Source organism: Neodiprion pinetum, chromosome 7, assembly GCF_021155775.2.
Source record: "Neodiprion pinetum isolate iyNeoPine1 chromosome 7, iyNeoPine1.2, whole genome shotgun sequence".
NCBI classification, from domain to species: domain Eukaryota; kingdom Metazoa; phylum Arthropoda; class Insecta; order Hymenoptera; family Diprionidae; genus Neodiprion; species Neodiprion pinetum.
Window position 1 is genome coordinate 5,574,107 of NC_060238.1, and position 13,829 is coordinate 5,587,935.

General features: G+C 37.5%; 1 protein-coding gene across 7 annotated transcripts in view; it reads right to left on the reverse strand.

Annotated features, from left to right (window-relative positions):
* Positions 1–13,829, reverse strand: part of LOC124223097 (uncharacterized) — a 47,204-nt gene that overhangs the window by 14,558 nt on the left and 18,817 nt on the right. For all 7 annotated transcript variants that reach the window (XM_046634778.2, XM_046634779.2, XM_046634776.2 and 4 more), the window contains one exon: positions 5,115–5,272. In XM_046634778.2, coding sequence (XP_046490734.1) covers positions 5,115–5,272 — 158 coding nt within the window. The remainder of the gene's footprint in view (positions 1–5,114; positions 5,273–13,829) is intronic.

Genomic DNA, 13,829 nt, shown 5'->3' on the forward strand with positions numbered 1-13,829 from the left:
CTTCGAACCGAGACCAGCTGTAATATTCAACGACGTGTGTTGTACATGTAATACCGTACGCAAGGAGTATAAGACATAAAAGGAAGTCGAGTATTCAACCTTTCGTACATACATACATACCAGAGCAAAGAAATTTCTACAACGATTCTTTCGGTCCCTTTCTTTGTTTCTGATTTTGGATACGTGCTATTTCGTTGGACAAAGCGTTGAAACTGTGTATAAAGTTATTTCGCGTTCGCATAATTTTTTAACAAAGTTGAAATATTGCAAGGAATTTGAAAAGAAGAGAAGAGAAAATTATGAGAACGTCTTAGGTACACGTTGTCGTAATCATTCGTCGAGAAAAGTATTAGTCGATTCTGTACTTTTATTTTACAGCCTGAATAAACTTGACCAATTACATACTATTTTACACACTTGAATTATAATATCTTCTGCAAATTTTTCAACCGTAGAATATCTTCTTGTTCCATATTTTTCTGAGTTTAACCCTTTGAGTCACACGTTATTTTGCTGAGTCAATTTTTATAACAAGATAGTATTCCAGGTTTTTGGACTCGCTGATTACGAATTTGAAATCGGATTTCAGAAATTCAAGCTTGCGGATCCAATACGGCGGACGAAATTTGAAATTTGATCGAATCTAGTCGAAAAAGTCTATGCAAGGCTTTTTGGGGGTCGCTGATTACGAATCTGATATAAAAATTTTCAATATTCAAGATGGTACATTCAATATGGCGGATAAAAATTTCTAATCTAATCAAATACGGTCAAAAACCGTATGCAGAATTTTCAGAATCCGATTTCAGATCCGTAATCAGCGAGCTGAAAAACTTAAAATTTATCTAAAACATTTATACGTGTAACTTTCTCGAAAACGAATTATTCCGTTAAATTTTCACCACTTTTTTCAATCAATTTGTTTCTAAAACTAATAATTTACATTATATCGCAATAATTACTCACGAGTATCGAAACCCTGTTAGTATACTATCAGAAGTAGCAAAAAAGCGCAAAGAAATATGTTGAAAAATTCTCTAAATATACAAAAAAATGGATATAAAATAGGTGTCAAGAATACTTGCCACTATGACTCAAAGGCTTAAACTAATTCTGACGCGCGGTAATTAGTAATCAAGTTTTTTTGCACCGAGTAACTATACGCATGTAGCATGTAACTGTGCACGTGTAATGTGCCCATATACTCAAGAAATCCCCAGGGACATTAGGCTAGAAGGAGATGGCCGTTAGCACCAGATGTTGCCAAAAACGACCCTCCGTCTAGATTGCCATTTACGCGAGGGATAATCGTTGTAAATCTTGAGTAAAATTGAAACGTCATCGCCTCGAGCAAACGATTCTGATCTTTACCGCAGATGGTCGATAGAAACAAGCCTAGAATTCTCCATCAATCAATTAATAATAATTTATCAATACAAGTATATATTATAATATACAATATATTCCCTTATTTCTTTACCACAGCATTATAGTTTAGTTATTTCGGGAGATTTCAAGTTAAACATCGTTCATCGTTCCATAAACATATTTCAAACAAGGGAAAACACTTCCCATTCGTTTCAATTCACTTACAAGCATGTGGCCCGAATCTATTTTCACATTACCGCCGTTATCCTATCAGCAGATCAAATTTCCGTCTGAGATACACACGAAGATGAAGGAGGCGCACGCGATCGAGCAACATAAGAGAAGACAAAAAAAAAAACTTCTAGTCATCGTCACGCGACTATCATCGATGCTGTTTAATTTCCTGTAACGATTAAGCCTCGAGTCATGGTTCGATCAATAATTGCCGCATGGTTAAAAGTTTCCAAGGTCTGGAGAAGAGGCTGGAAGTCGAGGAATAATAAGCAGGAGAATCCGCGTGCCGATTAGAAGACAGTGTGAGTTTTTGCTTCCTACCCTGTTTAGGGTGGAACGATTTGTTTCGCACCATGGTACCTAAAAGTGGCAGCATCTGTCAGGGTCTCAAGGATCATCCCCGAGGGGAATTTGTCTTCGTCTATTATTTTCCAACTTGGGAACGAACGGGAAAACTCGATTACTAGCCAAGACATCATCGTGACATCCATCTGATCTCGCTGAAGAGGTGACGTTCTACACGGATACATAGCGCATGTAGTGCACCCTAACCGCTATTGCATCAATATGTTCAGAGTGCTCCCCGCTTGCTGGATGTCCTCCACCCCGGGCTGTCTGGAACCCTCCGTCACTCAAGTTCTGGACGCTGATTGGACAGGGTTGTGTAAAACTTGTTACCGATGACGTTGCTATTGATTTAGCGGTTTTCTCGGGGTGCTAGAACAGCCGAAATTATCTGGACCTGCCCTACTCGTCCCTGTCTGGGAGAGGAAACACACCCGTTTTAATGTTCCATACCTCGACTATGACAGAGTCGATATTTAACGCCTACATTTTACCCTACCAAGGCTCGTATAAAACCATAATTTTTATAAGTTTCAATAAGATTTGGAAATTGGTTACTGCATTCCAACTTATTTATCCAACGTTCTTACAAATACAAAAGCCCCTTTAATGAGAGGACCTTCAAGTTGATATGAATACAGTTATGGAGGGTTAAAGGAGGTTCTAAACAGACCCTACTTTGAACCTAAACTTGGTAAATCGGGAGATTTCGAAGATTTTCAGCGTCAAAGTAGGGTCTAATATTGCATTGAAATAGAATCTCTTCTTAGGATTTGAAATAGGCGCTAAATTTATAAATTAAACTTGGTTGTTCAGCTGTTCTGAATCACGCAGTGCCGATGACATCAAAGCACTTTGAAACCTAGGAGCAAAATGAATGTCTAATCCGAATTCGATATTTAGAATATACGTAGGTACCGTAAGAAAGATACCTCGTACCTATCTCCAATTTAGATGATCTGTCTATTAGTCACTATACCCTTCGCCGTGTTCTTATGGGTATGCAATGTCACGTCTTGGGACAAAAACTAGAATAGTTCATCTTTTGACACCTCGAAGAATAATGGTCTCAGATGTGCGACACTTTGCAGGGGGGAGTTGCGACGACAATGGGGGCAATTGATGACCTGCCAAAAGCCAGGGCAATACTCTTTGCAGGATCGAAGGGATGGTCCGGTAACGTGTCGACATCCTCTTTTCTTCTATGCTTTCGATAAACGAGTAATCGAATCATGGACTGAAATTTGTACGCCTCAGAATTACCGTTCGTCCGATGTTATTCGATCATAATATGACGGTCGGAATAAATTTCTTACCATAATCAAGATTTACTTAAAGTCTGTAATAAAATCACTCAGACTTGACAGTCGAATGCCGAGCAACGTCCCTTTCGCCAACGAAAATATGAAGTAAAAAAGTTTCAGGTTCAGGATAATTTTTAACGGATGAATCCTCTGAATCTCTCTGAATTCCTTTTCCCAATTTTTCATTTTCGGTTCTAGGTCTGATTACCTTTGGGTGGAAAACAAACGGTCATTCGACGAAGTCGACCGGAAACAAGGTGCACTATTTTCACAATCAGTGAAGCAATTAATGGAGTGAAAAAAAAGATCTCTCATCTCAAACTTAGATTTTCTATAAAAAGAATCAATCACGAACTCGGATCATCGAATAAAGCTTTGTTGAACGTGTGTCTAATTTTCCAATTCGAAATCCGTTGGGTACAAGACTTTGTTTCCATTATTGTTGACACCTTTTTTTTATACATCCTGATATGCTACCAACAAGAATTACTCACTTTATATTAAAGACAGCCATCCCAAAGAAAAGAAATAAAATTCGATACCTCCCCGTTGTTGAAATTGAAGGTCTAAATATTACAACAGTTTCAGGGGTGGATGGAAATGCAGACAGCATGAGTTACGGAAGGTGTTAAAAGAACCCCCCTTAATAAGGAGGGAAGATCTTCTTCCCGCTATCAATATTGCATAATGACAACCTTCCCTCCCTTCAGGCTTCTCGACATGAGACTCGATCCAAAAAAAACCGGCAGCCATTTTCTGCTTATCATATATCATATGCTTATAAAATTTTAAACGATCACCCGTTAGTTTCGACATTCGGTAATTGCATTGATTATTAAAATCGTATCATCGCATAAGGGAAATTGATTACCAATGTTGATAAAAAGAAAAAGTGTAGACATTTTGTGATTTCTATTTCACTCTAATTTTCCCCCTTTTTTTTCTGCTGCCTACAGCATTCCCGTTATATTTATTTTTATTTTCAGCTGTAACTCTGGAAATTCGAGACACGTCTTCACGGAGCAAGCGGCTCCCCCATCGTCTGGATAGGAGGTAATTATCTCGAACGCCCCAGAGTCCAGTCGTAAATGCGTCGCGAAATTTATTTCTCCGTGAGGTGAATACCGGCCAATTTTTATACCGGTAGAGCTTCTTTTTCAGGCTTCATTCGGCGCCGCTTTCATTCTACCAAATAATTAATCTTACGAAGAATTGAAAGAATTCTATTGGAAACCTCAATGCGGGCGTGGTTAGGTGAACAACAGCTGACCATTTTAACCAAATGTAACAACAAATACCAAACGCAGTTTATTGCGATCCTTAATTAGAAGACATCGTTTGGCGGCAGTGATTTTTTTAGCACAAATCAGCTAGATCGTATTTGATTATAAAACCATTTTTTGACGCATATTTTTTACTCTTCTCTGACTCAACGTCGAAATAATGAGTATTCAAAAGCTTGCACGATATTTTCTACGCGTTGGCATTTGTTATATTGGCCTGAAGAGATCAGCTGATCGCCCGTGCAGACGCCATGTTGCTCTAAGCACTAGTTAAACGAACATGGCGTCGACGCAGGCAATCAGCTGATCGTTTTACGCAAATTTTTCAAATAAAAAAGGACAGAAGATGTTGTGCAAGCCGTTGGACCTCCATTTTGTGACGTTGAGTCGATGTAGAGTAAAACGTGCAAGGTAAGACCGTTTTCATAATTAAATGCGACCCAGCTGTGGTGATTTTTGTTTAAAAGAAATTCAGCGCATCACAAAATGGCGTATTATGGAATCAAGAATCCCAACAGCATTGGGGCATCTTTATTCTGTAACGTCGATTTCGCAAATACGTGAAATTGTAGCTTCTTACCTTGACATTGTAAACCCAAAGCGGCGTTTCTGTGCCAGCTGAGAATCCAAGCTCCCCACCGAAAACGTAGAGACAATCCTTGTAAGCGACTGCACTGTGTTCTTGCAAGGCGGATGGCCTTTCACCTCCAGGATGCAGCTCCTCCCATCTGCTTTCAGCTGCAATCATGATAAAAACAATGTTAACTCCAGCAATTATCACCCACAAGGATGCAAAATGATCAACGAAGTGTGATAAATCTTCTTTCTCTGTTTCTTAAAGCCGTATTTCGGTCTAACTAATACGTATCAGCGTCAAAAACTGGTATCATTGAGTGTGAAGTAGTACGTCATCATTGAAAGCTTCCGAAAATCTGAAGTCAAATCCAAGGATTTTAATCTTCACGATGCAGATATAAATACCCACATAAAAACACAAGGATAAACTATATAACAACTCCTTAAAAACCAGGAAGATAAAAAAAAAAGCGTGAGTGTAAGTTCTTTCGTCGGTGTGTATTTCTTTCTAGTAAAAAAATACGCCGACGGCTAGACTCGGGATTTAAAAAGAAGAAAAGGAAGGAAAGGTACAAAATGGAACCATTAGTGTCGAGACGTTGTATGCCTTGAAAGAAGGCAGTCTCGGCGCATTGCGCACTTTCAACTTTTCTTCTTCAGGACGAAAAGACTGTGGTCGAAGGGCAGAGGCAAAAACGGTCGATTAAATTTCGCGGGACGAAAAGGTCTCTGAGGATGTAATTGGGAAACTTGTTTCACCCTGCCGACAGAAATTCCATGAATTTCTGCGCAGTTTCCTCGGTCGAAAGACGAAAACAAGAATTTTGTTTCGGGCTCCCTTGACGATTCTTAAGTGAAGCTTTTCGAGCTTTTTTAATTCAAAGTTCGCAAGAAATGCGCGATGCAATCTTCCAGAGCTTACGCGGAGGCGGCTTCTTTACTTTTAATTTCACCGATCATTCCATGACGTTGCAATGACTCTCGGACAACGGTGGCATTGTTTTACGAACAAGGAGATTGATACGGCACGTACTGTTTGATGCAATCAATCTTGGCCATCTCTAGGAGAGCCCAACGACTAGAGTAGGCAGTGGCGTGTTATAAACTCGGACGGAAGTTCCTCTTTGTTCTAAAAGCACGCGTCCCAGTGCCGAGTAACTCGTTCGTGAGTTCCTCTTGACCTGCTGAGTTTGCTTGAAAAAAAAAAAAAGAAAAAAGAAAATAAAAGAACTACTTTACCCACAGGCGGTACATATCCGGCATTGCCTAGTTCTGATTTCTAATTAATTACACTATAATTACAAATTACATATTCAATTTGTAATTTACATTTTACTATTGAAATGTAAATTACAATTGACGTTTGTATTTTGTGATAAGAAAATGAAACAAAATATAAATGTAATTTGGACGAAGGAAAAAATGCAAATTACATTCGCATTTTGTAATTCGTATGGTGAATTGTAATGGAATAATATACCAACCGAATTTGTAAATAGTATTTGATTTCGTTTTATTTACAATCCGTGTAAGTGATATTTATGTATGATCGATTCGGTAAAAATTTATTGTAATACAATTGTAATTTTTCTCATCAATGCCGAGCAGTGTCTCTTGCCTGGGATAATCAGACGCCGTTTTCACAACATCGAGACGGAAAACCGCGAGGCAAATTACCGATGGACAAATTTCGACGATTTCTTCTGTCGGATTCAGCCGACCGGCAAAAAATACCAAGCGTTAAATATAACAATCCTCGAGGCTCGAGGGTCCGGATTCTGTGGATCCTGAGTTCTTTGTGCCGAGCTACACCCTCCGCTCTCACTGCATCGACAGATTCCCCCAAGCGCGCGGTTCAAGGACCTCTCGCTCCTCAGGGAACCACGTTTTATTAAAGTTAAGGGCAGATTCAAATTGCATGAACTCGTCGTGGTCAATATTTAGAAGAGACCTTAGGCGTTCGAGCTTGCGAGGGGGCGCAAAGCACATCCCCAGCTACACTTATATTGCCCCATATTTCTTCCCGTATTAGCATATCTAAGTCGTTGGCATACTTTTCTTATATTTCAAACTCTAATTGAATTTTTCACGGCGTATTTCGCTCGTCCGATGCAACATATTCACTCTGCCGTTACCGAAAAACATGTGTTAATGTTTGGTTTCTACACGGTGTTTTCAAGTAAACACCGCAGTGTATTGGGTTGTCTACCACTGAGGGAAACAAATATTGGTAAAACAGAGCTACCGAGTCAGTATCAAATCATGTAATCACTTTAAGATAAGATAAAAATCGGAAAAAATCAACCACGATAAAGACGATAAGAAAATTAAATATGAATAATAACAATGCCCAAGTTACCGATAAATTGTTTTTAAATAAAACATTGTTCAACACATTTATAGGGTGGTTTCTTTTTTTTATTTTTTTTTTTTTTTTATGTCATGTAAAATGATTTCTTTGATTTTTCTGAATACAGATGAATTTTTAAAGAATGTTCTCACTGTTTTGAAATGTATAGACAGTAGATCCTTAACGCGACTCCAGAACGCGATCACTGAACGTTTCAGTATAGGTTATAAACATCGAAACAACTGCTTGGGTAAGTCCACACGCTCTGCAATACGGACTGTTCCAGCTCACTCGCGAGAACTTTAAACGCGCTGGCTGCCGATAACTTCTTAGCTCTGTATTACCGATATTTGTTCTCCTCAGCGATAGGCAATCCAATATACTGCAGCGTTTCATTGGAAACACCCTGTTTATGATATGTTGAGGTATTTATCGAATATCCATGAGCAAAAATTGGGCTTACCTATGATTTTGCATAGAAAAATAATGTCTCTATTTTTACCCACGAATATTTACTTCCAAAACTAAAATTGAGTAGCAAGAATACATGACACGTAAACTGTATTACAAAACAAAGTCGTAGAGACATGTAATATTACAAACCCCTACATTATTAAGGAGACCCTCATCCAAAGAATTTCCTCCGACTTTTACCGAGTTGTTTTGTATAATTACAAATGAATTCTTGTCATTGCAGTTTCTTACAAAAACGATGGATTTTTAACGACACGTTGGGACGCTAAAATTAACGCTATAGGTGGTGGGCAGGATTTTGTCGATATTTTTAAACCGTCTAAACACGACTGGTGCCGGAAGCACCAGCAGCGCTTGTAAAGCTTCGAGTGTTCCGAGTGCTGCCGAAACTTTTGATATCGTTGTGAAAACTGGCGCCGACATTGTTGCGACGTCGGTGTTTTTTTTTGAGTCGTTTGACGCGTGTCCCTTCGGCACGTCGTTTCGAATGGCGTCTCTTATTCTTGACGGAGTATTTTCTAGCTCTAAGTCGTCTTGGCTTGCTGCTGCACTTTTTATCGGACAACTGTCTATCCGTCGATGACCGCGGCTCGTTTCTCGACGTAAAACTGTAGCGTCCGTTGACACATTTTAGAATTCCATACGCGAGGCATTGCTTCAATACCCCATGCATCTAAATCGAGAAATTGTACTGGATATTTTTTTCAATAATCATAAGATTTTGCGTACGAATTAAGATACTTTCACGAGTGAGTCGGATATAAAGAGTCGTTGCGAGTTGTTGCAAAAATCCGCGTTTAAATATTTCACACTACAATGAAAATTCGAGCACCGCTTGACCCTCGTCAGCAAGTTTCTTATACGACCATAAAAAAAACAAGCATATGTGAAAAAAATAAGTCCCTAGACCAGCGAGTTTTAGAATAATTGATGATAGGGACAAAAATACATCAAAATTTTTTTTCAACAATTTCGCAAGTTTGACTCACGATCTTGCTAAATTGACAAGCCTACTTGGATATATTTTTTTATCTAGAAAATTTGCATGCGTGTGAATTTTAACGTCACGTAAGATTCATCGGTTTTAGGTATAATATCGGTAAGCTATATAACAACCTGTCGTTTCACCGTCGGTTCATTCACACCGTACTCAGAGGTGATATAGTTAATGATTTCCCTGGATGTGCAGCCTTGAACCTCGCTCATATTCCGTATCGCTTGAACAACGAGGGACAGTGTTTTGGGTCCATTTTTCGTCATCTTTGTTTTTTTATCGTTCAACCGTGGATAGGTCACATCATTCAGGCATGACAATTCGAGATGTGGACTTGATCCAATTGTTGAAAGTTTACAGGCGAAAAATTGGCAATACGAATAAATTCTGTCGAGAAAAATGATCGAATGTCTAGTTTATTACTAACACGATGTGATGTTCTCACCTTGATTTATTGTTCAGAAGAACTGTGTTGAGACGATGTTGAAAAAATATAACAGTTATTATCGATAAGCGTTACGCAGAATAAAAATCATCATACCTACACATAAAAATAGCAAAAGCTGTGAATTCGGAAAAATGACTTATAATTTTAATAATGCTAATCCCTAATAATTTTATTGAATAATCAATACGCTGTTAGAGCAGATTGAAGAAGGCTTTGGGCAAAAAGTAACCGTACATCGTCGGGTTATTTAATCAAAAAAAAAACCCAACACTTTTAAAATATTAGTGTTTGACAGCATGTCTAGAAGACGATGATTAACCATGTTTAATAATAAAATGAATAACGATACATGAATAAATATGTTATATAGGTATTACACCAGTAGTATATTACCAAGTTTCCAGAGTTCTTTGATTTCCAATTCATTGCCAAAATGTAATTCCAATTTTCAAAAAATCGTCTTCACTTAAGCTGGTATAAAGATTTTGACTTTTGTATTTATATCATACCGTACATCGTCTCTGAATATCGCTTCAAATGCACGACGATACGTTGTTCAATTCACGCGGCAGAAAAGTATACACAGCTGTCTAAAAATCATCAGTCGTTTATTGCGATAAGTTCCGTTGTGCTGGTACCACGTAATATGAATTTTAATTATAGTTTGGTAAGATTGAAGAATAATTAAAAGTATAACCAAAAACATCACAAAGAAGAATATAATAATAATAACAATAATATAATACACCATGCCTAGGGCATCATTAATAATTAATTAATACAATCTGATATACTCTTCTTTTTTTTCTTCTTCTACTTGATTACTTTTCAGCCTGCATTTTGCGGAACTTGGCAATATTACACGTATTAAGCTTGTCATTTTTTTTTTTTTTTTTGTAATATCGTCCTTTCGTTTTTCGAACGTTCTACTTCCCTTTAGTTCTGGGTTACGCGTTTCCGCGTCAGATATTTTTGTCACGGAGAAAAAGCATCGCGGGACGGCGGCATAATACCCGAAATACTCTGTGGCCGATTCCCTGGGGATACGAGAAAGGGGTGCAACCCTTCTGCAGGGGTAGGTTTAATATTCACCCACCTACGTATAAGTGTGCACACACATGCGTTCCGTTTCTCTCTCTCTCTCTCTCTCTCTCTCTCTCTCATTCCGGATTCATAGTCTGACGGAGCTACGTGCGGTCAGAAATTTCCCTGCACGTTCTATTCGTCTGCTCCGAGTTACACGCAAGAGCAGAAATTACGCGATTGTTTGAGAAAAGTAATCTTACGGGTAAAATGATTTATCGTGAAGTGAAATGAAACGAATTCACTAGATTTTTAACCTTGTATGAATTTCGTGAACGATGCTTTTGGGATTTGGATTCGAATCGCAAACGTTTCGAACGATTGTCTTTTAACCGATTTTTCACACGTCACAGTAATTTGTGTTTCTTTCTTTTCTTGTAGTGTGTTTGTGACCAACTGTAGGTTTAGTTCCCAGTTGATTCCCTAGATATAAGTTGGCTAAATTTATAGGTACGCAATGTATTTGTTGATTAAGAAATATTGTCGGTTAGGCAGAAATCTGAAGTTAATCTGAAGATCTCAGACGAATTTTCAAGACTGATGGCCAATCCTCTAAAAATGCTTTGTGAAATCGAAACAACAGATTCCCAGTTTTCAAACGTAATTATTTGACAAGTTGATGGTCTTAAACATTAAAAATAAGAACCTATTATATAAGTAAAAGTTCCTAATTCCTTTATATTTACAATTCAGATTGTAGGATATAAATCTGTCTGTTACCTTGTACGGTAATTATCATTATACATTTCTAAAAAAATTGTTCATGTTATAAACTGATAAAATGAAATATATAATGTGGTCCTGTATTTATTGAGGTCCAATACCGTCAGACATTACTCTCGAAAATGAGAAATATGAAGAAATATTGTGGCGCAATTAAGATAGCTAAAGAATTGTCTTGGCGTCTTTTAAAGAAATATTCGTCCGATAGGTTGGCAACGCTGGTCAGAATAAAGAGTTTCTAATTGTATACTGCTTATCAGTGCATTCGCGAGTATAACAAGTAATTCAGCACCGGCTGCTATTGAAAAATCGCGGCAACGATCTTCTCTGATTGTGAATATCAAATCGTATCGAGTATATCGATAAAAATATTCATGACGAATATCCTGGGTTGTCGGAAACCCCTTTGAGTGAGAGAATTTTTGCATGATCGTTTGCGACATCGAAATACCAGCAGTTTCCATTCATATATTCTCGAAGAGTTCTTACACAGTCATGTTCGTGTATGGAAAGTAAGAAACAGGGTTAAAGTATTCATGAGAATCGAGAATTCTGCGTCAAGAATCTAGTTCGGATGATCTGGACATAGGACTGGATAAGGATAAGGACTGAGCGTTAACCGGAACTAAAAATTTCTCTCGGTGCAGGTATATTATGATCCATGAGTAAACTCTGCAGTGCCTCATTTTTTCTCTCTTTCTCTCTCTCTCTATAAACAACGAGAATCGAAAAGAAGTCTACGATGTTTTTTGAGTTCATGATATCGTTGACGAATACGGTTTGCGATGACTTGCGACAATGCGAATGAGGGTCCTGCATCAATTACTTAGAGATAACAACGTAGGGAAGCAAACATCGTAGAATGTTGACGCGTGTTGCAGCGATCCGGAAATGAGTCCACCAAACATACCCGCTGCACCCTTGCATCGATGCATGTTAAAGGCAGGCTTATGGTGTTGCAGCTACTTGTACAGAACTGTTTGACCTTCCTTTGACTAGCCACAAATATTGACCGGGTTGACCCTATTTACCGAAGAGGATAATCCGTCGGATCAATTACACAGGCCTGAGAAATATAACTTTTAATTTCCCCCTTGAGGTATAATTCTTTTTTTAAGGTATTTCGGTATGTTGAATTAAAATAAAGAGCTTTTTTACAGCATATCAAGATTTACTTTTATGCAAGATATGAATATTTACAGATATTTAATCAATTTTTATGAAAAAAAAAATAAATAAAATACACTTAGTAAGAAGACTGAATGTTTACGTGTAAAATGAACAGCATTAGTTTTAAACAAGACTGAGACTGAATAATTCCAAAAGACTTATGCTATCTTTTTTTACTTTCTTCACAATTCCTATTCAATCTTTTTCTTTTGTACTTACGGAGCTCTAAATGTGCTTAAAATCCCCGTAAACAACAAGTAGCGATGTTAGATGAATATTTAAATATAAACATTACCATTGATACATATATATTTAACCCAAAAATTTGGAAGTTGATTCTAGCAGTACTAAAAAGACAGAAAAAAAAAGTATTTTATAAATATTTTTTTCATAGGTTCGTACCTATAATACCTACCAAAGCTATTACTCAGTTTTTTCAGGGGAAAACAAAACGACAAACAGACGGATGTGAAAACTTACAGAATGGGCAACAAGCAGTAAATTACGAGATTGAAATTAACGTTAACGTAACAAAGCATCTTTGAAAATGTTCAATCTAGTTATTTGCATCGTTGTGATTTTTCAGAAGTGTACAAAAATTCCACAAAATTAGATTGATTAATTTAAAACGAAAGTCAAAAGGTACTTTTCAGAGTTTTTCATGCTCTTTAAAATATCTGCGAGTAATTTCCTCGAAGGTGGATTGCTGTATTAAATTGGCGTTATAGCGATTTGAAAGGGCTTGAAAAAATCTTAAAAGTACTTGCTGGTACGTACGAATAAATAACAAAGGTGAAAAAAAAACCCGACCTTAATGCACATAGTTTGTTCGAAAGGAGAGATAGGCATATATAAGTGACACCTCAACGCGTGACTTAAACCTCAGGATTCGGGAACTCGGTTAGTCTGAATAATGGTATCCTGCCTGTGGCGACGCCTAAGTCCCGTGGGTTCAAGATTTACTATAATGGTAAAATTTAACTGTGAGGAAAGCTACCAAAATCCTTGCATCTAGGTAAATGGAATGTAAACTGAGAGAATTTTTTAGTTTCGGTTACCGTTCAGTCCTTAACTATTTTCATTTTTTGCCACGATCGAAAAATATAGTTCTAGGTAGAAAATGAACATTAGTTTTCTAGCTGTTACCGGAAAGTCTAGTATCCGTTACTATTCTTTCTCATTACGATCACTGTTGCTATATTTTCTTGCAACTGTTGCGAAAATTTAATGCTCGTGCAAGAATAAATTGACGTTAAAGCCTTGTTTAACTAAAAAAGTAGAACATACCTCAGAAACTGATTTTACGTTGCAATAACCAAACAAGGATCGACAATAGCGCAAAATTGTTACGCGTACCTCGTTTTTCGTAATTCCAACGATATTCAAACAGTTTTTTAACGATGCCCGTCTTACTGAATTTTTCTAGTCACCACACAAACGAAATTTTTCTCAGTGTAGGAAAACTTATAGTTATCAC